Here is a 24,014-nt window from a genome sequence, read left to right on the forward strand (position 1 = left end):
CACCCTGAGGACTGGCAGGGCTCCACGTCCCCCGCCTTTCTCCTGGTGGCCCCACACCTGGGGCTGAGAGAACAGTGGGGTGTCATCTAGAACCAGCTCAGAAGGGGAAAAAGGCCCCACCCCACCTGGTTACAGGGAAACAGCAAGTAATCGACAAGGTGGACAGTTCCATTGAAATAATCAAGAGCTGACATACAAAAATACTAGATTTAAGCCAGACTGTGCCACAAGTTGCTAATAAGGCCAGTAACTACATTGTATGACTTTTTACTTTCAAAAAAAACATAGTGTCACTCAACTTTTAAAGCAAAGTTAAAAATTAAACCACGTCAAACGGCTGGATCCTTCAGGTAAACAATGTATTCACAATGCAAGACTGAGCACCGGACTTTAACGGGACAGTCCAAGTCCCCGGATGAAGTTCAGGCTCCACACTGCGGGGACCCTGTAAGGAGCCACCGACAGCCGAGTTTGGGGGGAGGCATCAAAGGACAACCTCCGTGACCCGGAGGGCTGGGGTCCCCTCGCGGGGAAGCTCCGTCTCCCCACGGGGCAGGGTTCCCTCCACGCTGACCCGAGCACCACGCACAACAGACCAGAAGCAGGAACAGCGGGGAGGCGCCCAAGGCGGTTACAGAAAAACCTCTAAGTTTTCTGTTTGGGGGAAATAGAGTTGTTGTTTCATAGATAGTTATGTTTGAAGTGGGCTGCACTTGTTATTTTTAAGTTAATGGATACGTGTATCCTAGTCTCTCAATCCTAGTTTCTAACATGGCAAGAGCGGCAGACAAATCCCACCCCAACCAAAGCTCTCTGGGGACAACAGGGCTCTGGCCCGAGCACCTTGAGAACTGCTGGAATGAACGCGGGTGTGGGATGCCAGGGGACGGTGCTCTCCGACCCGCAGGTGACAGGCGAGGGGAAGAACTCTCAAAACTCCGGGGCCTCTGCTGAGCCCAGGGCCCGGCCCGCGGGCACCGGGCAGCATCAAGCCCTCAAGCAGGGCGGCCTCGTGCTCTGCACACACGAATCAGGGAGGAGGGGTGCCTCTGAGGAAAGACCCAGAGGACGGAAGCATGGTTAGACACGCCACAGGCGACTGAGGGCAAAGGGTTCTTAAGCCGTGGATGAAACACCCATCCCCTCCTGGGAGTCTCCGGAAACAACTCCTCGGGGGGAGGCCACACGTGCGCAGCGCAGCGCAGGATGCTGCAAGTGTCCCGTCTGAGCGCCGCAGACCCCAACCAGCTCACCCTCGCCGTGTCCGAGAACAGCCATGTGGTGCACGGCTGGGGGGTCACGGGCCAGCCCCTGCAGACCAGCCGTGACACGCTGCTCGCGCAGCCTCGGTGGGCTCCTGGACAACACCCCGCATGCCTCCCTGGACCCCCACACACCGCGAGGTATGTTCACACACGGGCCCCGCTGGTCTTCCCCTGCAGTCACCAGCAACGTCGGCCAGAAAACTCGAAAGTCCCCAGGAAGGAGGGCAGCGGCAGGCACCAACCGCCAGCCCAGCGCGTCGCGGGCGGCCTCCCTCCAGGAAGCCAGGCAGCCTTCCCGCAGCCTCTCGTTCTCAGGCGAGCGCTTTAGGCGGAGGGCAACGATGGAAACGAGGCGCTGCTGGCACGGAGTCGTCACTGGTTTAGCAGGTCCGTCCCAGCACTCACGAGACCTGCGCCCAGCCAGGGGGAAAGCTCCGCGCCTGCACATCAGACGCTGTCCTCCCCCCCCGAACTGAACCGCGGCCGGGCCTTCTTCAGGGGCACGAACGGGGCACGTCAGACCCCCCCAACACCCTCCCACACCGACCCCCCACGACAGAGGCCTGCACTCATTCACTCTACAGCCAACTACACGCACCACACGACAGGCAACACCCTCCCCACAGCCTCGTCTCCACGACGCGACGCAAGTTTTCTTGCAGGGGTCACAAGCCCCAGTCTCCAGGGGAGCTGCACCTGTTTCACTGCCATGGCCTCGATGTGCTGGCTCCCAGGTTGCTACAGTCCCAGAAACCCTTCTAAAGTCTGAACAAGACGACGGCCTAACTTTGAGCAAATATACTGGGTGTCGCCCCAAAATGCATACACACTTTAACAGCTGACAGCTCGGTTTTGAAAATGAGGTGTATTTTAATAAACACCACCTTTACAATTGTTCAAAGTGCGCGTATGTGTGTTTTTGGGACACCCTGTGAATGATACAAGTAACTGCTAACTGGCAAGAAAACCAGACTAAACCAGTTATTTAGAGAGTGCCGCTTTTTGTACTTTTTAAAAAAAATTCTCACCTGAGGATATTTTTTCCATTGCTTTTCAGAAAGTGGAAGGGGGAGAGGGAGAGGGAGAGGAAGAGAGAGAGAGACAACGACTGGTGGCCTCCCACCCGAGCCCTGAGCCCTGACAGGGGCAGGGAGGGAGCCCACACCCCAGGTACGTGCCCTTGACCAGGAATTGAACCCATGACCCTTAGGTGGGCAGGCCAATGCTCTAACCACTGAACCACACTGGCCAGGGCTGTGTCTTTTTTTTAAACCCTCACCCAAGGATGCATTTTTATTGATTTTAGAGAGGGCGGGGGGGTGGGGGAGAAGAAACACTGATGTGAGAGAGAAGCATCGATCGCTTGCCTTCCGTATGTGCTCTGACCAGGGACCAAACCAGCAACCTTTTGGTGTAGGGGACAAAGCTCCGACCACCTGAGCTACCTGGCCAGGGCATTTCTTGTGTTGACCCTGCTACATGGATACAGCACCTTGGGCTCCTCCCTCCAAGCTCCCAGCAGGTACCACTCCTTCAGGGCCAGCCTCAACCCATCTCCTCTGCCCAAGAATCACCTGTCCCAACAATCACCTGTCCAAACATGTCACCCATCCCAACATGTCTTCCTTCAGAAGCTCTTCTAACTCAATCTCTTCCTCTCCTGTCCCAGGGTGACCCTGCCCAGGTCATAATGGGCAGGCCTGAGTGCCTATCTCCCACGTGGTCTCCGTGGCCCTTCCAGCTCTGCACACATCAGCACACATCACAATATATCACGACAGACCACCATCCCTCATCACAGCTCTTTTCTCCACACGGGAGCAGCCAGCACAGCCTCGCTTGTCACATCTCCCAGTCTCCACCACTAGAAACAGATCTGACACCCTCTCTTGTCCCAAGTGCAAACCCAGCTCAGCACACATGCCCACTCCTGGACCAAGCGCCCAGGGCCACAGCATCGGGTCGTGTAAGGACCTGGGAGAGGCAGAGCAACCAGGGGAGGGTGGAAAGGAACAGTTTCTGTCTCTGGGGATGCTGGGTAGCAAGCATTCGGCTAATACATGCTGTCTTCACTAATTAATTTCAAAACAATTTTCAACCTAACAGCTACTTGTAGGAAGGTGACTAATTCGATATTCTTCAAGTGATCAGTTGGAACAGCAACAAAAACTACGTACTGTATGTTTTCATACTGCCTAAAACGATTATTTATGTAGTTACATGCTTTGGTGGTTACAATTAATTACTGTTCATCACGGTACATGTGCAGAAGCCGTGATCCGTAACACCAGCCATTCACGGCCCGTCTTTCAGAGGGTAGTAGAGTGTCAGCCAGCAGAGCAGGAGCCAAGATGAACAACAGCAGAGGTGACAATAAATGCCCAGGCCTCAGCGAGGGCTTCCTGACACACACACACCACCCACTGCCTATGAGGCACTTCTGGCAAAAACATCAAACCTGAGCCTGATCAAACCTCTAGGTCCAAGAACCAGCTTACAGGAACGAAGGGGAAGGACCTCTGAACAGACACCATGGAATCCAATCTGTCAAGTACACTGTGAGAAACACACGGGGCAAGTGACCTCAGTTTTTCAGCAAGGAAAAGACAGCGGGTGAGATGGAGCGGGCCAGTTAGAAGAGGTGACAGGGACACCCCAACCAATCTGTGTCTGCACCTGAGCTGGCCCCTGACTCAAATAACTACGCCTAAGAAAAATTCCTGTGACAGGGAAATCCACACACTGACTGGGCGTCTGATGATAGTAGAAAATTATTATTAATTTTTTAGGTGTGATAACGACATTGTGGTTAGGTTTCCAAAAAAGAATCTTTATCTTTTACGGAACCACTTACAAGCAGGGTGACACGACATTTGTGATTTGCCTCCGAATAACTGAGGGCAGCGAGAAAGACGAGTGGGGACACAGATAAAACAAGTTTGGCCTTAACTCACCACCTGTTGCAGCCGGGGGGCAGTATGTCAGGAGAGGGGGTGCATGGTGGCCCCACAATGCAAACAAAAGAGCAGGAGTCTCATGGGACTGCAGCCCAGTGGATCCAAGCACAATCAAGTCAACACAATTCCAAACAGTAACAATTTTAAATCTATGGTAAAGAAATCTGTTACATCAAATATTCATGGCAAAGCTGTGTCCCAGAGCCTCAAGGGAACAGGCAATAATCACCACCCCTCCTTTCAGTTTCCCATTCCAGCGGCAGAGGCTACACATTCAGCTTCCTTGCTCTGAGTTCATTAAAACTTCTTGGTTACTTTCCACGTGACAGGCCAAAGACTCTGGACTTGGCGCTAAAAAGTACTATTCACGCGAGAACCTAGGCTTAAACTTTCTGAAAGAATGTAAAACGCTCAGGCTGCTGACATACCTGTCAACAGACTGCGACAGTTTCCAGAAGCCAAGGGCCCTTCCTAGGAGGCACACAAGGGTGCCCACGGACGTCCCCCCCTCAGCGCCTGTTCTGTTCTCACACTTTCCATCACTGCCCACACCGATGCGGCCCGGCACAGCCTCGTCCCACAGCCAGGCAGGCACGGTGGGCAGGGCCCTGGGATGCGCCCCGCTGAGAAGACCGGCTCCCAGGGGGCAAACCTGCACAGCACGGTGAACCCCAAAACATTTCACAGACAACAGCTGGGGTCTGGCCCACTGAGCGAAGGATCTGAGGACCCCCCTGGCTGAGATTCTTCCCGGCGAGCTAGAGAAAACCCCGGCGCATGGAGATGCCAGACCCGGGAGGGCCCTGGTGCGGCGGCCCCTTCCCAGCAGCGGCAGGAAGCCTGGAGGGAGGGCTGCTCGGTGCCAGCGCTCGGAACCTCCGTCCAGACCCCGAGTCACGGAAAGTGCAGGGGCAGAAACGGGCCCCGCGGGGCGGGGAGGGCGCCGCTTCCCTGCGCTCCGGCCGGGCCCGGGGGGCGTTTAAAGGCCCAGATGGAGACGCGCGAAGGAGCCGAGGCAGACCGGACGGGGTCATTACACGCGCGCGCGGGGTGGAAGCAGCTTCAGTCGTTCCCCGAGTCCTGACTTTCCTAACTGCATACCTTTCGTGTTTGCAAAATGGGTGAGTCAGTGTGGACGGTGCGCTTGGAGACGGCTCAGGACGTATGTACAGCCCAGCGCGCGGACCCGGAGAGGAGACGCTTCCAGAGCGACTCCGGGCCCGGAACCACCGCAGCGAAAACGCCCTGAGCTCGGGGGCTTGTGAAAGATCGGCGAGCGGGGGGGGGGGGGGGGGGAAGGGGGGGGGCGCGGCACCTAGCGCCCCGAGAAAAACCCAAACACCGGGGCGCACGAGCCGGAAAAAGAAAAAAAAAAAAGGAAAAGAAAAAGAAAGTGCGTAAGGAGGAAACGCAGCGGGACGGGCTTCCTCGTGATCTTGCGAAAGCGGGGCTCCCCGCGGGAGGAACGCGTGCGTGGGAACCGGAAGCGGGGAAAGTGAGCGCAGGGCGCAAGGAACCCCGGGACGTCGGCACGGCTCGCGCCCCCCGCACCCCCGCGCCCCGCGGTCTCCCCTCCGGCCGGGGTCCCGCCGGCCCCCCCCATGTCTCCCCCGGCCCGGCCCTCGCCCTCCCTGGGGCGCAGCTCGGGCCTTCCGGGCGGGGGCGCGCCTCCCCCAGGGGCTCCTCCGGGTGCGACCGCCCCGGGCGCGCGAGGAGCGACCCCAGGCCCAGGGCGGCCGTGGGGACCCGCGCAGGCGGGGTCAGCCCGGGCCCAGGCCGGGTGGGGTCAGGGGCGAGCCCGCGCCCAGCCCGGAGGGGCCGAGTCGGGACATGGTGGTCCCGGGCCCGGGCGGGGCGGGGGCGCTGCGGGGCCGGCCGGGGGCGCTGCGGGTTCGGCCGGGGGCGCTGCGGGGCGGGCCGGGGGCGCTGCGGGGCCGGCCGGGGGCGCTGCGGGTTCGGCCGGGGGCGCTGCGGGTTCGGCCGGGGGCGCTGCGGGGCCGGCCGGGGGCGCTGCGGGCGCGCCGGGCGCACTCACTGTTTGGGCAGCTGCAGGGCGGGCGCGCCGCGCCGCTGGAAGGCCCCGTCCACGAAGACGCCGTTCTTGCCGAGGCAGCGCAGGTAGAAGCAGGGCTCCTGGAAGGTGAGCTGCAGGTGGCGCCGCGAGATGAAGCTGGACAGGCCCATGCTCAGGTCCACCGAGCCCTGCGACGAGTTGCGGCCGATGGTGACGCTGGGCTGCCGCATGAGGAACTCGAACTCGCGGCCCTCCAGGCGCGCCAGCGCGGGCCCGGGGCTCCGGCGCACCGAGTCGGCCGCCGCGGCCACCAGGGCCTCGCCCGCCGCGCCCCCCGCGCCCCCCGCGATCGCGCCCGGCGGCGGCGGCGGCGGGGGCTGGGCGGGCGGCGGCGGCGGCGGCGGCGGCGACGGGGCGGCGGGCGCGGGGCCGGCGGGGGCGGCGGGCGCCGCGGCGGCGGGGAAGGCGGCGGCGGCGGCGCACCGCACGGGGCTGCAGGGCGCCGAGCGCAGCGCCAGCAGGGCGCGGGCCCCGCTGTCCTCGCCGACTTCGGCCATGTTCGCGCAGCTCCGGGCGGCCGACGGCGGCGGCGCGGCGGCGGCGGGGGCGGGGCCTCGCGGGCGGCGGCGGGCGCGGAATCCCGGCCCGGATCGCGCCGCAGCGGAGCGGAGTCCGCGGGCCGCGCGCCCCGCCCGCCCTCCCGCCGGGGCTCGGGGCAGCGGGAGGGAGTCCGCGCCCGCCCCAGGGAGCGCCCCTCGCCCTCCGCCTCCGCCGACGGGCTGCGCTTGCCTCGGTCCTAGGGGCGCGGGGAGGGCACCCCCGGAACGTGCGGCTGGAAAGGGCGGGCCCTGCACGGGTGACCTCAGCGCCTTCCCGGCCCGGGCGCCGCGTCCTCCGGCCCGAAGCGCAGCCGCCCCGGGGCACCCGCAGGCAGGGGTGTCGCTGTGCCCGAAGCTGGCCCTAAAGGGACAGGCGGCCCCTGGTGCCCCGTGTTCCGTTTTGGAGCCACCCATCGAGAGCTCCATCGAAAAGCCCCGGCCGGTGGCGGGCACCGGGGTACAGGAGACAGACATTGGGGTGCAGGAGGCAGATGACACCGGGGTACAGGAGACAGACATCGGGGTGCAGGAGGCAGATGACACCGGGGTACAGGAGGCAGACATCGGGGTGCAGGAGGCAGATGTCACTGGGGTACAGGAGACAGACATCGGGGTACAGGAGGCAGACACCGGGGTACAGGAGGCAGATGTCACCGGGGCGCAGGAGGCAGACACCGGGGCGCAGGAGGCAGATATCGGGGTGCAGGAGACAGATGGCACCGGGGTACAGGAGGCAGACACCGGGGTACAGGAGGCAGACACTGGGGTACAGGAGGCAGATGACACCGGGGTACAGGAGGCAGACACCGGGGTACAGGAGGCAGACACCGGGGTGCAGGAGGCAGACACTAGGCTGCAGGAGGCAGACACCGGGGTACAGGAGGCAGACACTGGGGTGCAGGAAGCAGATGACACCGGGGTGCAGGAGGCAGACACCGGGGCACAGGAGGCAGACACCAGGGTACAGGAGGCAGACACCGGGGCGCAGGAGGCAGACACCAGGGTACAGGAGGCAGACTTGCACACCCTTCCAGCCCCTCCTGCGCCCGGGGGCACAGGCCCGGGAGAGATCTGGCTGCACCTGGCCGTTTGGGCCTCGCTGGGACCCCACTAGCCCTCCGCCCGCCCCGCACCCCTCACCCAGCCAGTCCCCCTGGACGCGTGGCCCGGGTGCGAGCCCAGGACGCGGGCCCTCCCTGCTGGGACTTAGAGCCCCGGGGAGGTGCAGGCCTGAATCAAGGGCACAGACCCACAGCTGTAAAGTCCCTATTGTCACCCGGCGCGTGTGGCTCAGCGGTTGAGCGTCAGCCTAGGGCCCAGGAGATCGCGGTTCCATTCCTGGTGGGGGCACATGCCGGGGTGAGGCTGGTCCCTAGCAGGGGGCGTGCGGGAGGCAGCCGATCAGTGACTCTCACCTTTGATGTTTCTCTGAAATCAATAAAGATACATTGAAAAGAAATCAGCACGGCCACAGACCTGGGGTCACTGCTGCGTGGGGACAGGTGAGTGCGCGGGGACAGGTGAGTGCGTGGGGACATGTGGCCCATCTAGGGTGGGAAGCCTGTCTGCTCACCCCTTCCAGCCTGGGGCTACAACTGATGTTCGCCCAGTCGTCAGGAATGGAGGAAGTGTTTGGGAGTCAGTGACACACATTTCGTGAGATGCTGGGACGAAAGAGCGTGCTTGAGGGAGGGAGGGAGGAGGTCAGTGAACACGGGGTCAGGGACGCCTTCGCCAAGGAGTGACATTTGAACCGAAGTCCAAGGATGAGTTGGAGCCATCAGGGGACGGGCTGGGGTGGGGGGTGGCACTCCAGCCAAGGAACAGCATGTACCCTGCAAGGGACCACGGTGCCTTCCAGGGACTCATGGGTCACTATGGGGGGAAGGGAGAGTGACCCCGCAGCTGCACCAGATGAGCCTGAAGACGGGGTCCCTGCAGCGTCCTGTAAGGATCTGGGCTTGATCTGCAGAGCAACGGAAGCCAGTGAGGGGTTTTAGGCAGAAGGGTGGCCTGGGGACCCCTACATTTGAGACAGAATCACTGGCTGTCATGTGGAGCCTGGATCAGAAAGGGGTCAGAGTGACCGTGGGGGGCTAGTCAGGAGCTAGCACACCAGGCAAGAGAGGCTGAGGGAGACGGAAAGAAGTTGGGGGATCCAAGCAATATTTCTCTCATACAGACAAATTTACATACACACTGGCGGTGGGAATGTACAATTCCAGCCACTGTGGAACCCAGTATGGAGGTTCTTCAAAAAGTTAAACATAGCCCTGGCCTGTTTGCCTCAGTGGTTAGAGCATCAGCCCATGGACTGAAGGGCCTTGGGTTCGATTCCTGGTCAAGGGCATGTACGTTGGTTGCAGGGTCAAGCCCTGGCCCCAGTCCGGGACACGTACAGGTGTAAACCGATTGATGTGTCTCTTCCACATCAATGTTTCCATCTATCTTTCTCCCCCTTCCACTCTCTCTGAAAAGCAATGGGAAAAATATCCTCAGGTGAGGGTTAAAAAAATAAATAAATATAGATCAACCACATGGTCCAGCAATTCCATTTCTAGGTATAAACCCAAAGGTATTGAAAACTGGGTCTTGAAAAGGGATTTGTACAATCGCACTCACAGCAGCATTCACAGTAGCCGAGAGGTGGAAGCAGCCCGGGTGCCCACGGACAGACGACTGGATGCGCAAAATGTCCATACCGTGGAATTTTATTCAGCGCTCAGAGGGAAGGCTGTTCCAACACAGGCTACAGCCCGGATGAACCTTGAGGACATCACGCTAAGTGAAATGAACCAGTCACATACACGACCTCCAAGGTTCGTTCTTTCTGGGCCACCTGAGGTGACTTCTCACTTTCAAATGACAGGTCTATTTGATGACAAGAGACACACGTGCTTACTGGCCCCTTAATAGAAATGTAAAGACGTCTGCCCAAAATGACAGGCCTAGATGGCCCTTTCCCCCCGAGGAGCAAGACCCTGTAATATAATAACGCCGGGTGCTCACGGGGCTGACTCTTGGTGGCCTTGCCAAGTGCAGGTGACCACTGAAGCATCACGATTCCTCGCTCCTAAACAGCAGGCCTTCGCTATCGACAGCTCCAGCGGCGAGGGCAGGGAAGGGGCAATAAAAAGCCGGTGAAGAACGAAGACCCGGGCAACGGAATGCCTCTCTCACCCTCTCTCCGGGTCGAGGGGCTTGCTAAAGCTGTTTCACAGAACATTCGCTCAGAAAGGAAAAATAAAAAGCTGGCAAGGGAGAACCCAGTCGATCTTTCGGAGCCTCCGACACTGGGCTGCTACCCTGACAGAAGCCGCTGGACCTGCTGCAGAAACAAGAAGGGACAAAGTGAGCCCCAAGGCGCTAAACAGTCCACGGTCCTGGGAGGGGACAATTAAGGCCGCGTCAAAAGAGGCAACGAACTATCTGGAGAAACAATCCATTGGGGGGAAAAGCCACGCCCTGGCCAGTGTGGCTCGGTGGTTGGAGCATCAGCCCATGCACTGAAGGGTCTCGGGTTCGATTCCCGGTCAAGGGCATGTACCTGGGTTGCAGGTTCAATCCCCAGGCCCTGGTTGGGGTGTGTGCAGGAGGCAGCCAATCGATGTGTTTCTCTCACAACGATGTTTCTCCCTTTTCCTCCCTTCCACTCTCTCTAAAAATCAATGGGAAAAACATCCTCGGGTGCGGATTAACAACCAAAAAAAGCCAAAACGTGTGAGCAGAGTTAAAAAAATAAAATCTCAAGGCTGTGTTTATAAACCCAAAACAAGGAGTGAGAACCGTGCTGTACAACTCAGGAGCCACCGGCTATGTTTAGACTCTAGTTAAAACGGAACAAAATTAGACGTTTCGTTCCTCCGTGGCACGAGCCACCTTCCGAGTGCTGGGTCTGGAGCCCACGTGGCCCACAGCTCCCGCACCGACCAGGGCAGATAAGCGCACCCACCCCATCAGGGCAGAGAGTTCAGGGTGGTGCCGCCCCGAGGGCGGGTGCCCGGCTACCTCTGCCCTCCCCTCCCTTCACCCGCACAAGCAGCAAGGCCCACACAGAAGCACTGCCCGGGTCACCTGCAGGGGTACCTGGTGGGCACCTGCGAGGCGGCAGGGTGGAGCCCCAGCGGGACAGGACCCTCAGGAAACCCCTCAGCCCCAGTTCCCGCTGAGCGTGGAGGCAGGCGGGTGGGCAGAGGAGGAGGGGCCCGCATGTCTGAAAGCTGCCCATCCCCACGGGCATCCACGCACACGGGCACCTTCGAGGGCCTGGAGCCCAGTGTTTGACCAATGACCCCCTTCCCTTTCCTGCCTGATGTCACTTCCTGCTGCTGTTATCTTCTAGGTCCTTCCTGTGTCCCCAACACTGCTTCCTGCTGAGTCCCCAGGGTTTCATGGCCCACGGTGATGGGACCTGTGACCGTCACCGCTGCAAGAGACAGACAGACAGACAGGCGGGCAGGCTAATCCTCCCTGGAAATACTTCCCGGCCCATTTGAGACCCCAAACACCTGAGAGAGGTGAGCCCTGGTCCCTCGCTCCCTGGGAACAGGGGGACTTGCTTTCCCTCACAGCCTCCCCTGCCCCCGTCACTTAGAACCCCTGCATGCTGCTCAGCGCCAGGCCTGACTTTGCCGCCGCTGGAGGCCTGTCCGGGCCCAAGCGCCGTGGGAGCTGCTCCTGACGGGCACGCCGGTCGGGGTTGGCGCTTCCAGCGAGAGGGGCTGTGTTACTCCTCTATCTTTAGAGACAAATGGCTCTAAAACGTAGCAGCTTAAAACAGTCAATGTGTGTCACCTCAGTGTCTGTGGGTCAGGAATTTGGGAGTGACTCAGCTGGGCGAGGTCACATCGAGATGTTGGGGGGGGGCTGCGTCCTCTGGGACGTTCTCTGAGCCTGGAGGGTCTGTCGCAGCAGTGTGAGGCCCAGCCAGCTGTGTGACCTCGGATAAGTTATTAGGCCTCTCTGGGCCTCAGTTTCTGCTGCTATAAAATGGGCTCAGGGCTGATGAGGGCTTAAGGGCGATGATGTCAGTGGGCCATGGACACTGAGAAACTCACCCACGTCACCTCTGGATGCAGAGAGTTTGGTAAGGACAGGCTTGGAGATAAAGAAAGCAGGACCCTTAGCCCGAGGGCCGGCTCACAGGAGCCCCCCAGAAGCTACTCGGCCGAGCAGGCCTTGCAAAGGACAGACGGCTCTGGACGCATCGTAGGACGGCTGTTCCCCTCCCTGACGGGAGCCCAAGGAGACTGTTTTTCGGATCTTTACCCTGAAAACCTGGCAGGGCTTCTGTGGGTGAAACTCATGGAGGGCCCTAGGGTGGGCTTCCCTGCGCTCTCAACCCCAGACTTGTCCTCCTGGGCCTCCAGCAACCCGTCCATCGTCCATCATCCATCGTCCATCGTCCATCGTCCAAGTGAAGGCTTTCCTACCGCTGGTCTCCGGGCGGGTCCTGTCCCTGGGCTGCTGCGACCCGCGGCTCTCCCTCCGGCCTGGGCAGTGGCTTGCCGTGACCTCACTTCTCCGGCAGATCAAAGAGGGTTGTCGGTGCTCAGCTTGTTCGGCCTGTTTCTGGCCGCATGGACAGGGCCACGACGTCTAGGCTCCCGTGCAGGAGGACACGGACGTATTTGTTAGCGGCCGTTGGGCAGCTCTGTGGCTGCTTCTCCGCAGGGTTTTTTGTGCATGTGTTTCCACCACAAAGAGCTCGATTCTCTAAGAGCTCGAGGGCCAGCTCCTTCGGAGAGGAGTCCAGTGAGCCCCCTAAGTCGCCTTCGTACCCAGAGAACAGGGTCACACCAGGTGGCCTGTCCTGAACTCGCTGCTTGGGTCCCGGCCCTCCAGGTGCCCAGTCAGTGCTGTCATTACGGCGTAGGTCTCCCCTGCAGACGAAACCCACCCACGATCCACGAGACCCCCAGGACGTGCCTCGGCAGGAGCCCCAGTAGAACCCTGGGATGCTGCTGGGCGGACGGTGGCTACTCGGACGCTCCGCGATCCAGGAGCGTCCACGAGGAAATGCCTGGGGACGGGTCAGAGCCCGTGTCTCCCGTGTGGGGCCGGTGGCCACGTGTGGCTCTCATGGCCGGTCCAAACTGAGACAGGCTGTGGTGTAACGTACACTGGATTTCAAAGACTTAGCTAAGAAAAGCAAAATCTCATTCTTAGGTTTTATATTAGCCGTTGCTTGAAATGATAATACTTTGGATCTACTGGGTTAAATAAAACGTGTTACTAAAATTAATCTCACCTATTTCTTTCCACGGCTTGAATGCAGCTAGTAGGAAATTTAAAATTATACTCGTGCCTCATACTATGTGTCCGTCGGTCAGCGCTATTAGACGTGAAGGACCTTTCTTGTCCCAGCGATGTTTCTGGGTTCGCCAGGGTGTTTCGTGTTTCTGGGCCGGGCTGTCGGGCTGGAGCCTCTGTCTCGTGTGCATTCCTTCCTCTTTTCGCTGGCGCTTTGCCTCGCTTGGTTTCACGTCCAAGGTCCTTGGGTGGAGCTGCGTCAGCCCGAGGGGGGGCTCACAGACTGTCTGCTGAGCCGGGCTGTCTCCGCCACAGGGCACCCCGGTTTCGGCCACAGAAGCCAGCTCAGGCCAACTTAAACAAAGAGGAATGTATCGGCCCGATGCTGGGAAGCTCAAGGCACCGAAGACAGTGAGACCGAGTTTCAGAAAGGGCGGGTCGGAGCTGCCAACAGATCCAGCAGAAAAGTGCCAAGGCGGAGGCTCGGGGTGCCCCCCGGGTTAATCAGCCCCAGCTTTCACCTTCATCACTCTCCGAGGCAGGCGGGAGTCCCCGGGAGAGAGCGGCTCTGCCCAGGGGGCCCAAGGTGGACACCAGGAGGCCCTGCCGAGGCCTGGCTGCGGCTCAAAGCAAAGTCTGGTTGCTGCTGGGGGCGGGGGAGCCCGAGCCGGCAGACAATGGACGGCGCTGCCTCATTCCAGCCAGATTCCGTCAGGGACCGGCCAGGACGTGGCCAGTCCAACTTTCCCAAAAAGACTCTGAAGTGCGTGGTTTTCAAACCTCACATCATGGAAAGATTGAAAACACACGCAAGAGAAGACAGAATGAAAGAAGAGACCCCAAGTCCCATCACCCAGGTTCAACAGGACGAGTTTGTGCTAAATCTTACTTCATAAATAAGCCGGGCAAATCCCCCCCCCCCCCCCCATGTTCGTTTGAAGCAAATCTCAGGCACTGTATCGTTTCCTGTAACTCACGGTGCAGCTAACAGAGAAAAGCTCACCGTGGCCTGTGTGGCTTGGCGGCCAGAGCGCCCGAGAGGTCATGGGGTCTATGCCCAGCCGAGGGCATGTTCCTGGGTGGCAGGTGACCCCCGGCCCGGCTGGGGTACGAATGTGCAGGAGGCAACCAATCGATGTGTCTCTCTCACAGCGATGCTTCTCTCTCCCTCCCTCTTTCCCCTCCCTCCCTCCTTCCCACTCTCTCTAAAAAGCAGTGGAAAAAATATCCTCGGGGAAAAATAAAATAAAATAAAATAAAATAAAATAAAATAAAATAAAATAAAATAAAATAATAAAATAAAATAAAATAAAAAAATAAAATAAAATGGTAAAAGCACTTTTAAAAACACACACAACATAACCACAATACTATCACTGGTCAGAGAATCCTAATAATGCCTTAATATTGTCAGATTTCTGGCCAAGTGTTTAGACATTTATTTTTAACAACTTTATTGAGGGATAATTTAATATGATAACATTCGCACGATGTTAGGGTACAATCTTTGTAGGTTTATACCGTTGTTCGATAACCACCGCGATCCAGTTTCGGAATGATTTAGCCTATTTCCATCACCCCCAAACTTTCTTTGTGTCCTCGCTTAGGGAAACAGTCCAATAATTTCTTACGGAGCTCAGCTTCCCCTCACTGTGAGATCCAGCAACAGCACCCCTGGGAATCTACCCGAGAGGTTAAAACACACGTCAAAGACCAGTCGGGGCGTGCTGATAGCAGAACCATTCCTAAGACCCAGACTGGAAACAATCCAGATGTCTACAGTTGGCCGGACTGATTTTAAAAACCTGAGTTGCAGTCATACAGTCAAGCGCTCTCGGCAACTCCGAGGGATGAGCTGCTGACAGGCGCAGCCGTCGGGAGGAGCCCCAGCCCCGCGCTCGGTGAGGGGAGCCAGACACTGTGTGTCTGAGAAAGTGGCAGAAAAGGGAGAAATATTGGGGCGAAGGCAGATCGGATCGGTGGCCGCCTGAGCCCTGAGCCACCCCTTCGGGAAACTTCTCCCTTTCCCTTCTCAGAGACCCTGGGATAACCTCCTTGCTGAAAACTTACCCTTTCGGTCCTGCAGCCCAAGCTCCCCTAAAATCAGGGCCCACGAGGCCCGGCCGCTACCAGAAATAAATGCAGAAAGGACAGAGCACAAACTCCCATCGCAGGAAAGGTCCTGCCGCGTACATTTAAGGAGCATGTCTTGGTGTTTTCGAATCACAATGCCCCGCTTTTCCGGCTGTCAGAGTTTTTTGGAAGGTGTTTAGAGAGACTTGTGGCCCTGGTTCCGCAGCTGAGAAGATAAAAGAGCCTCTCAGACGCTCAGTGTCACGTCCAAGCTCCTGGAAGCTGCTGGTGAAACATTAACCGGACTTACTTGCCCCAGAAGTGGATCCCCCGCCCCGGCCCCGGCTCTTCTTTGCCATTTGCTGTGTCATAATTTATGTGAGTTCACGTCTGTTGAGCGCTCGCCGGGTCGTGTGTGTCGGGGGCTTGGTGCCAGCAAGATCCCAGCCTCGGCCGCTTGTCTTGGGTTGACTCCGCCCACTGCCACTCACCGGCGGTCACATGCCATCAACAGTCGCGGAGGTGGTGCGGTTCAACCTAAAATGATAACCGAAACTTTCAAAGGTAGGCCCGAGCAGGAGTTCTGCTGGAGACCTTCCGCCCTCCGGAGCAGGAGGCGGCGGAATTAACCAGACGCTGGGTGAAAGCGACGCTGGACGCCCGGAGTTACAGGGCGCAGGCGGGAGGCACCCGTTCCTCGCTCTAAGTGTCCGTCAGCACGGCCCCTGCTTTGTTTTGTTTTTAAATATGTCTTTATTGATTTCAGACGGAGGAAGGGAGAGGAAGAGAGAGAGACATCAATGATGAGAGCGTCTCTGATCGGCTGCCCGGGCCCGTCGGGGCGGGAGGGAGGCAGCGCAGACGGAGCTGCCCGCGCCGGGGACATGCGTCTCCTCGAGCAGGACACGGAGTCTGAGACGGGGGCGGCTTGCGGCCGCCTCTCGCCGCGTGTGAGGAGCACAGGCTGCTGCACCCACGGGGCTGGGGCGTTGGAAGCAATGGCTGCAGCCCCCAGCGGGGACGGTGATGGGGTGCAGGGAGGCCACACGGGGCGCGTGACCCGCGCGCGGCAGGGAGGCCACACGGGGCGCGTGACACGTACACAGCAGGGAGGCCACACAGGGCGCGTGACACGTACACAGTAGGGAGGCCACACGGGGCGCGTGACATGTACACAGTAGGGAGGCCACACGGGGCGCGTGACATGTACACAGTAGGGAGGCCACACGGGGCGCGTGACATGTACACAGTAGGGAGGCCACACGGGGCGCGTGACATGTACACAGTAGGGAGGCCACACGGGGCGCGTGACACGTACACAGCAGGGAGGCCACACGGGGCGCGTGACATGTACACAGTAGGGAGGCCACACGGGGCGCGTGACATGTACACAGTAGGGAGGCCACACGGGGCGCGTGACCCGCGCGCGGCAGGGAGGCCACACGGGGCGCGTGACATGTACACAGCAGGGAGGCCACACGGGGCGCGTGACATGTACACAGTAGGGAGGCCACACGGGGCGCGTGACCCGCGCGCGGCAGGGAGGCCACACGGGGCGCGTGACATGTACACAGCAGGGAGGCCACACAGGGCGCGTGACATGTACACAGTAGGGAGGCCACACGGGGCGCGTGACATGTACACAGCAGGGAGGCCACACGGGGCGCGTGACATGTACACAGCAGGGAGGCCACACAGGACAGTAGGGAGGCCACACAGGGCACGTGACATGTACACAGCAGGGAGGCCACACGGGGCGCGTGACATGTACACAGTAGGGAGGCCACACAGGGCACGTGACATGTACACAGTAGGGAGGCCACACAGGGCGCGTGACCCGCGCGCGGCAGGGAGGCCACACGGGGCGCGTGACATGTACACAGTAGGGAGGCCACACAGGACAGTAGGGAGGCCACACAGGGCACGTGACCCGTGCACAGTAGGGAGGCCACACAGGGCACGTGACATGTACACAGTAGGGAGGCCACACAGGACAGTAGGGAGGCCACACAGGGCACGTGACCTGTGCACAGTAGGGAGGCCACACAGGGCGCGTGACATGTACACAGTAGGGAGGCCACACAGGGCACGTGACCCGTGCGCAGTAGGGAGGCCACACAGGGCACGTGACCCGTGCGCAGTAGGGAGGCCACACAGGGCACGTGACCCGTGCGCAGTAGGGAGGCCACACAGGGCACGTGACATGTACACAGTAGGGAGGCCACACAGGGCGCGTGACCCGTGCGCAGTAGGGAGGCCACACAGGGCACGTGACCCGTGCACAGTCCAGCTTCCCCGGGTGCCCGGTACCGACCGACTGTTCCCGCTGCAGCGTTATCAGCTCTTCAAGGGAACGACTAGCTGGCTAAGAGTCTCACAGCGAAGTTACTAAGGAGCAGTAACTCTAGAAGGTATCGCTTCGCCTCTCTCTGTGTTTCCATAAACGACAGACAAGCAGCTAGCTGATGAAATTCAAAGGAGTCGGACATAACAACTTACTATATATGTTTATATGTTTCTATTGATTCTAGAGAGAGACGAAGGGAGAGGGAGGAGAGAGAGAGAAACATCAATCGGCCGCCTCCTGCACCCCCCCACTGGGGACTGAGCCTGCCACCCCGGCAGGAGTCCCCACTGGGAATCCAACCGGGGACCTCCTGGCCCACAGGACGCCGCCCGACCAAGCGAGCCACAGCGGCCAGGGCCAACTTGCTGGATTTCAGATCCTGCCCAACACGCGTTTGCCTGTCAAGCCAGTAGCAGTACATGCAGGTGCCAAAGGACATTCAGAATAAACCTGGGGCACAATCATAACGTCTGAGGACCAGTAAATACGAGATAAAAAAGATGCCCGGACCCCTCCCAAAACTAGGAACTTAAACCCCAGTCCCCATTCGGAGAGAAGACGCGGAGTCTCGGGGACACCGCCCGGCTGCCCTGTCACCCAGCAACCCCCCACCCCAGGGAAGGTTCACTGCCCTCCCCTCACCCACAATGTTTAATTAGCCACTGAAGACTGAACCGGTGGAGGTGGGATGGCTCTCCTCCCTAGGATGCCATGACCCAATCCCTGTCCTGGTGAGGGACACGGGCAGGTGTCCTCCAGGAGGCGACCATGAGACGACCCGGCTCTGGCCACCACTCTGGTGACTGCCGTGTGACCTCAGGTGATGTCACAGGGGGTTTCGTGGTGGTAGTCTGGAGCCAAAGGGCAGAACCACCCGCAGCCTCCCACGTCCGCTCTGCTCTCCCCGATTCACACAGCTCCGATTTTGCCTGGGATGGCACTGAGCCTAAAAATGACAGTTCTAAAAAAAATGACATTTCTCAACCTCCCTTGAAGCCAGGGGTGGCCTCATGACATAACTGTGGCTGACGCGTTTAAGCAGAGGTCACAGGCTTAGGATGACGGGCCCATCCCGGTTTCCCTAGACTTTCTGGGCCTCAGCCACAAAAGTCCTGCATCCCGGGAGACCCCTTAGTCCCAAACACACTGGGACGCTTAGGCCGCACTGGGACAGGGCTCTCTGGAGGGGCAGACGCAGCCGGGCGTGGGGCGTGGGCTCCGCGTTAGAGGTGCCTGTGAACGGGGGAGAAGACGGGAGCCGCCGGCTTGTTTTAGCAGAAAGCCTGGTGGAGAGAACTGTTAACTGGGCAACTGTAAGGGGGTAGCAGCTGAAGGAAGCGGATACGAACCCGAGGGCTGGAGTGGGGACAAAGCGGAGAGGCTGGGAGCTGACACTCCAGCTGAGGGGGGGGCGGCCGGTGCTGCGGACTCCCAGGGCCACGTGAGCTGTTTCTGTGTTAGGAAAATAGCTGTCAGACAAGAAGCTGCGGCAGGGAGGCCCGGGTGACTCAGGGGTGACGACGCTGGGCTGGGAGAGCTCACGGAAACACCAAACAGGTGGGCGCAAAGGGGAGACACCTGCAGAGCCCGGCCTCCCTCTCCCAGGCGCACAGACTTGGTCTAGCGCCACCTACTGGCAGCTCCTAAGTGCCAGCCCAACACCAGGGGCTGATTCACGGGTGGGTTTGGCGCCCAGAGCCCATAACCCCGTAGGGAGTACGCTTTCCCGGCTCACATCACGCCCCTTTCCCCCTGGAGGAAACCATGACACCAGCTTTTGGGCTGCTTTCTTGCTTTTCCTTAGTTTTACCACATACCCTGTAACCTTGCATAGTAAGGTTTGATTTTTTTACCTGCTTTTCAAGTGTTTATGGATGGAACTCATACTGTTACGCGGTCTACTGTGCCTGGCTTCTCCCACTCACCTTGTTTGGGAGAGGCACGCGTGTTTTGCAGTTGGCGGTGTTTCACGCGTTTCCAGTGCTTTATGGTGCGACTGCTTTATAACGTGAGCACGGCCCGCTGCGTTCATTCAAAGGCTGATGGGCTGAGAACGCTCCCTGTACAGGTAGTGCGTAAATCCTGGAGTACATAAATCTCTCTAGGTGGCTCTCAGCTCGGTCCCCAGGCCGTCAGCACAGCCGGGGACCTTGTTAGAAAGGCAGGTTTCCCGGAACCCACCCGGACCTCCTGCCTTGAGCTCCGGGGGCGGGGCCCCAAGCCCTCTGGGACATTCTGACGCACCCTGAAGTTCGAGAACCGCTATTTCAGGTTCCACATCTACATGGAGGTTATGACTCAGAGGATAGGCAGAGTTCAGCTCCGGCTCAGTTAGGGGCTTTGATGGCAAAGAACAGGAAACCCAGCTCACCGTGGCCCCAACACTGACCAGATTTATGGCCTTAGGCATGGAAACCAGGGGAAAGCGCAGCCCCGGGACTCAGCGGGCCATCCCGGACTCAGTGTCTGCCCCTGATGGACTGACTCTCATGATTTCGAGGTAGCCCTCGCCCCCCACCCCACCTTCACAAACCAGGTTCAGAGACCATTTTTGCTTCACGTGTCTCTCTTTAGGAACAGAGACACTTTTCTCAGGATCTCCTCCCCTCCCCGCCCACTTCCCCTCATGTCTTATTGGACAAAATTACACATAGGCTCTTGCCCCAACCACTTCCTGGCAAGGGGCTAGAGACCACCATCCTTTTCTTAAAAAAAAATGTTTTTATTGATTTCAGAGAGGAAGGGAGGGAGGGAGGGAGAGAGAAAGAGAGAGACAGAGAGAGAGAGAGAGAGAGGGAGGTCGATTAGTTTCCCACATGCACCACAACCAGGCACCCAACCCGACACCTGAGCATGTGCCCTGACCGGGAATTGAAAACCAACTGAGCCACACCGGCCAGGGCAAGACAACCAAGCTTTTTAGCCCAATTATGACTCTCAGGAGCTGGGCCCACCTCTTCTGAAGCTGATGGAAACTGGGTATCTGGACAAAACCTGGGTTCTTCTGGCAGCGAAAGGAGAAGGGTGGGGAGGGGGCTGCTAGGTAGGCGACCAAAACACACCTGGTGCACCAGGGCACAGAGTCCTGGAGACCAGCAGTGTACAAGGCACAGCTAGAAAGATCCTCACGGCTGGGTGTGCACACAAACACTAGGAACCACGAATCCTTAAGGTGTTATTGTTTCTAGCACGTGCACGAAGTGCAGTGTTGTGGGAAGTTGGTGGCAGTGTCCACGTCTCCTAAGGTGGAAGGTGTGCTCAGTGCGAAGGTAAGATAGTCTCAGTTACTAGCCCGGTGTGAAATCACCTCCCACCGGACGGCCTGGCAGTGCGGCCTTACTGAGGGCACCAACGAGAACAGGCAATGCTGAAACTGGCCGTCATCGGGCAACAGGCTGGCACAGAACTGAACGGAAGGGACTTAAATGGGCCACAAAATCTCAAAAATAGGTAGCACGGAAAACAAGAACGTTAGAGGGTTGTTGCAATTATCTGTTAAATTTTGCTTTGAAAACTGCGCTTTTGATTGGATATGCAACATACATTCATTGTAGAAAATCAGGGGGAAAAATATAAAAGAACCTACTTGCACACATAATCTCCCCAGGGACTACGCTCAACGGTTTGGCGCGTTTCTTCAGGTCACCCACCCGCTCTCATACGTTGCTTCTCTCCTACTTCAGTCGCCATGGCCTTTCCCCGCATTATTAAAAGTTCTTCGTCTTAAATAGCTGCACGGCACCTGCGCCTCTTGGCAAAACACCGTAGCTCTGTGCTTTGGAAGGGCTCTAACGGGAAGCGTGAGCCAGCTCCCCGCGTGCCACCCGCCGAATCCCGGCGTTAGCTCCAAGGCTGAGCACCCTTCTAACCTCTTCAGCTTGGGGGCACCTGAACCTGCGTGACGATGGGGTGGGAAGAACGTCTCCGAGTTTTCTGTGCGGAACGCTGTGCATTCATTTGTGCTGCACACTGTAAGGCGGAAGACAAACCTCTCCGGTTATTCGCGGCGTTTCTTGTCGAGACCAGCCGTGGAGCGCTGGAGTAACAGCAAGCAGGCCGCAGCAGTGCCTTGAATTTCCTGCCTTCGCTGGTGAGACGGAAGCACAGCCGAGCTGTCATTAGAATCATCTCCCTCATTGGAGTGTCGTTTCATTTCATTAAAAACAATCTCTCACAATAGTGAAGCTCCAGGATATGTTTTAACTGCTGCTCAGGATGTGCCCTGCTTTCTGCTCAAGGCCGCGCCCGGCTGGAGTGTGTCCCTAATGCGATGAGTCCCAGCCACTCGGCTCTGTTCACCTTTAAGGGATGATCCCAAATCATGAAACTTGTTTTCCGGGTTTGTTTCCTTGCGAGCAGAGCGCCCGCCCCCCTGGGGTGCAGCGCTGTGCTGACCATCCAAGGGGACACCACTCGTCCCCCAACCGCCCTGTTGCGCCCTGTCTGCACTGTGAGGACCGTGCCCGCCTCCTGGCCATGGGCGAGGCCGTCGCCAGGAGTCCCTGGGTCCTTATTTACTTGCTTTTCCAACCTAACACTTGGCCCTGGTTTGGGGTAGACTTCTCTTGAATTCGAGTGGAGGGCGCACAAACGTTCTCGAGCCAGCTTTTTCTTTCCCTTGGTGTTAAAAAGTAAATTTTCACGGGAAAGGACGTGCCTCCACTCCGAGGCGGAACCGTCTAAGACTGCTGCTCCTCATGCCTCGAGGAGCCACAGCATCTGGCTAAACAGGCCATTTCTCTCCCTAACAAGACAATCGGAACCGGCCCACTGATGACAGGCCTGGGCCCCAGGGGGATGGGGATCTGCCGGGGAAATGACGGCTTGGTCTTCTGTTTAAAAATCGAAGCCAAATATCGCATCTATAGATGAGCGAGTAGCGCAATATCGCTTACGGGTTAATGCACAGTAGCAACATGGGGGGGAGGGGGGAGAAAAAGGAGTTGAGATTCGAGGTTGTGTCTGAGGAGGAAGAGAAATGGGCTTTTTGTTTTCTCTCCCACCCTCCTAGTATGCATCTACTTAAAAAAAAATCATTTAATTGGGTCTTTGGTTTCTAAAATAAAACAAGTTAGGGCTGCAGGCAGTGGAGCCCCTCGCTCACCTCCCTGCCTCCTGCACGGAGCCTCCGGAGCCCACAGCAAATTGGTCACATTCCAAACCCCCTCTCCAGGCGGCCGGGCAGCTATTCTTGGTGTGAGTCCGGGAGGCCCAGCATCTTGTTAGTGTTATGCTGGCGAGAGAGGTTGGGGGGAATCTTTCTGCTCAGGCCTCTGGAACCCTCTTCCTGCTTAGAAAGGAGGTTTTTGTTTGACTCCCTTTTTGGCCTCTGAGGCACCAAAGGGAGTGATTAATAGGGAACCACCTCGAGATTTCAATAGAGCAGCGGTGTGAGCTGCTGGGGCTGGCCAGGCCTTTGTTCAGCAGAAAACAGCTCTGAAAGATGATGGGCTGCTGGCTGGGAACCCAGCCCTCCGGCCTGCGTGGTTTCCTCTTTGCCAGGCCAACCTCACGACCTAAGCCGGCCTGGGAAGATTCGTCTGGGGGGCTGCTGAGCCTGCACAGCGCTCGGGCTGGGACTGGGGCCCAGAGACCCTTGTTTTCTTTTGTGAAATCGCACAGATAAGAGCAAAGGCGCCAGGGGCAGGGCTGAAGTGTACACTTCCCAGGAAGGGGCGCAGGGAGGGCCCTTCCATGCAGGCGCCAAGGCGGCTGGGCCTCCGGGCCTCTGTGACCCGAAGAATGCCGGCCCCGTGAACAGGGGACAGGGCTCTGGGCTCCCTGTCACCCTCGGCTAACTTTGGGCAGGCTGAGCGGGGCTCCTGCGAGCACGGCTCCTGCGAGCACAGCAGAATCAAGGGCGGGCTTGGGAAGTGAGAGGAAGGCGACAGGCACAGAGGAGTTAAAACGAGAAGGAAATCAGGAGCCAGCAGCGAGGCCGGAAACCATCCCGGGCTGGTCCCACGTTTGCCCACGTCACCGCCGATGAATTAAGATCTTTTCTGGTTTCATTTCTGCCTCATTAACGTAGTGCCAGCCAACGTTCGTATGGCACACTGCATTTAAGGACCACTAGCTTAGTGGGAACGCAGCGGGCTGGGCCGCAACTCCGCTTGGCAGGCTGCAGTTAAATGTCAACGGCGGGCGGGCTGTGGCTGGCGTTCCGTGGGCTTCGTAGTCTCTCTGCCTTGTGCTGGACATGCTTCTGCATCGGCGAAGTTTACGGTGAACGTGGGTGCTGCGTGTGCACCCCTCCCCGCCCGGCTGTTCCCCACGCACCCCCGGCCTGGTGTTTAGGGCAAGTGCTTCCGGGATTTCCTTTACAACTTAACCACTTTAAGGCTTCCTGCCGGCGGGATGTGACCCATGTCCCCTGGGGCCTGGGGTGGTGTCTGGCACACAGCAGGTATTTGAAAAATGCTGCTGAAGGTCGGAGTAGCTGCGGTGGCAACGCGACTGTGGGCCTCACAGGAAGGCAGCAGTCGGGGGGAGGGGTGCTTTTTAAAT

At 58.6% G+C, this 24,014-nt stretch overlaps 1 protein-coding gene across 1 annotated transcript in view; it reads right to left on the bottom strand.

Annotated features, from left to right (window-relative positions):
* The window catches only part of FOXK1 (forkhead box K1), a 49,386-nt gene extending 42,593 nt beyond the window's left edge, over positions 1 to 6,793 (bottom strand). The window contains exon 1 of the mRNA XM_087817024.1: positions 6,258 to 6,793. Coding sequence (XP_087673150.1) covers positions 6,258 to 6,793 — 536 coding nt within the window. The remainder of the gene's footprint in view (positions 1 to 6,257) is intronic.
* Between the last annotated feature and the right edge of the window lie 17,221 nt (positions 6,794 to 24,014).

The sequence above is a fragment of the Miniopterus natalensis genome, chromosome 4 (assembly GCF_054644295.1).
Source record: "Miniopterus natalensis isolate mMinNat1 chromosome 4, mMinNat1.hap1, whole genome shotgun sequence".
NCBI lineage: Eukaryota > Metazoa > Chordata > Mammalia > Chiroptera > Miniopteridae > Miniopterus > Miniopterus natalensis.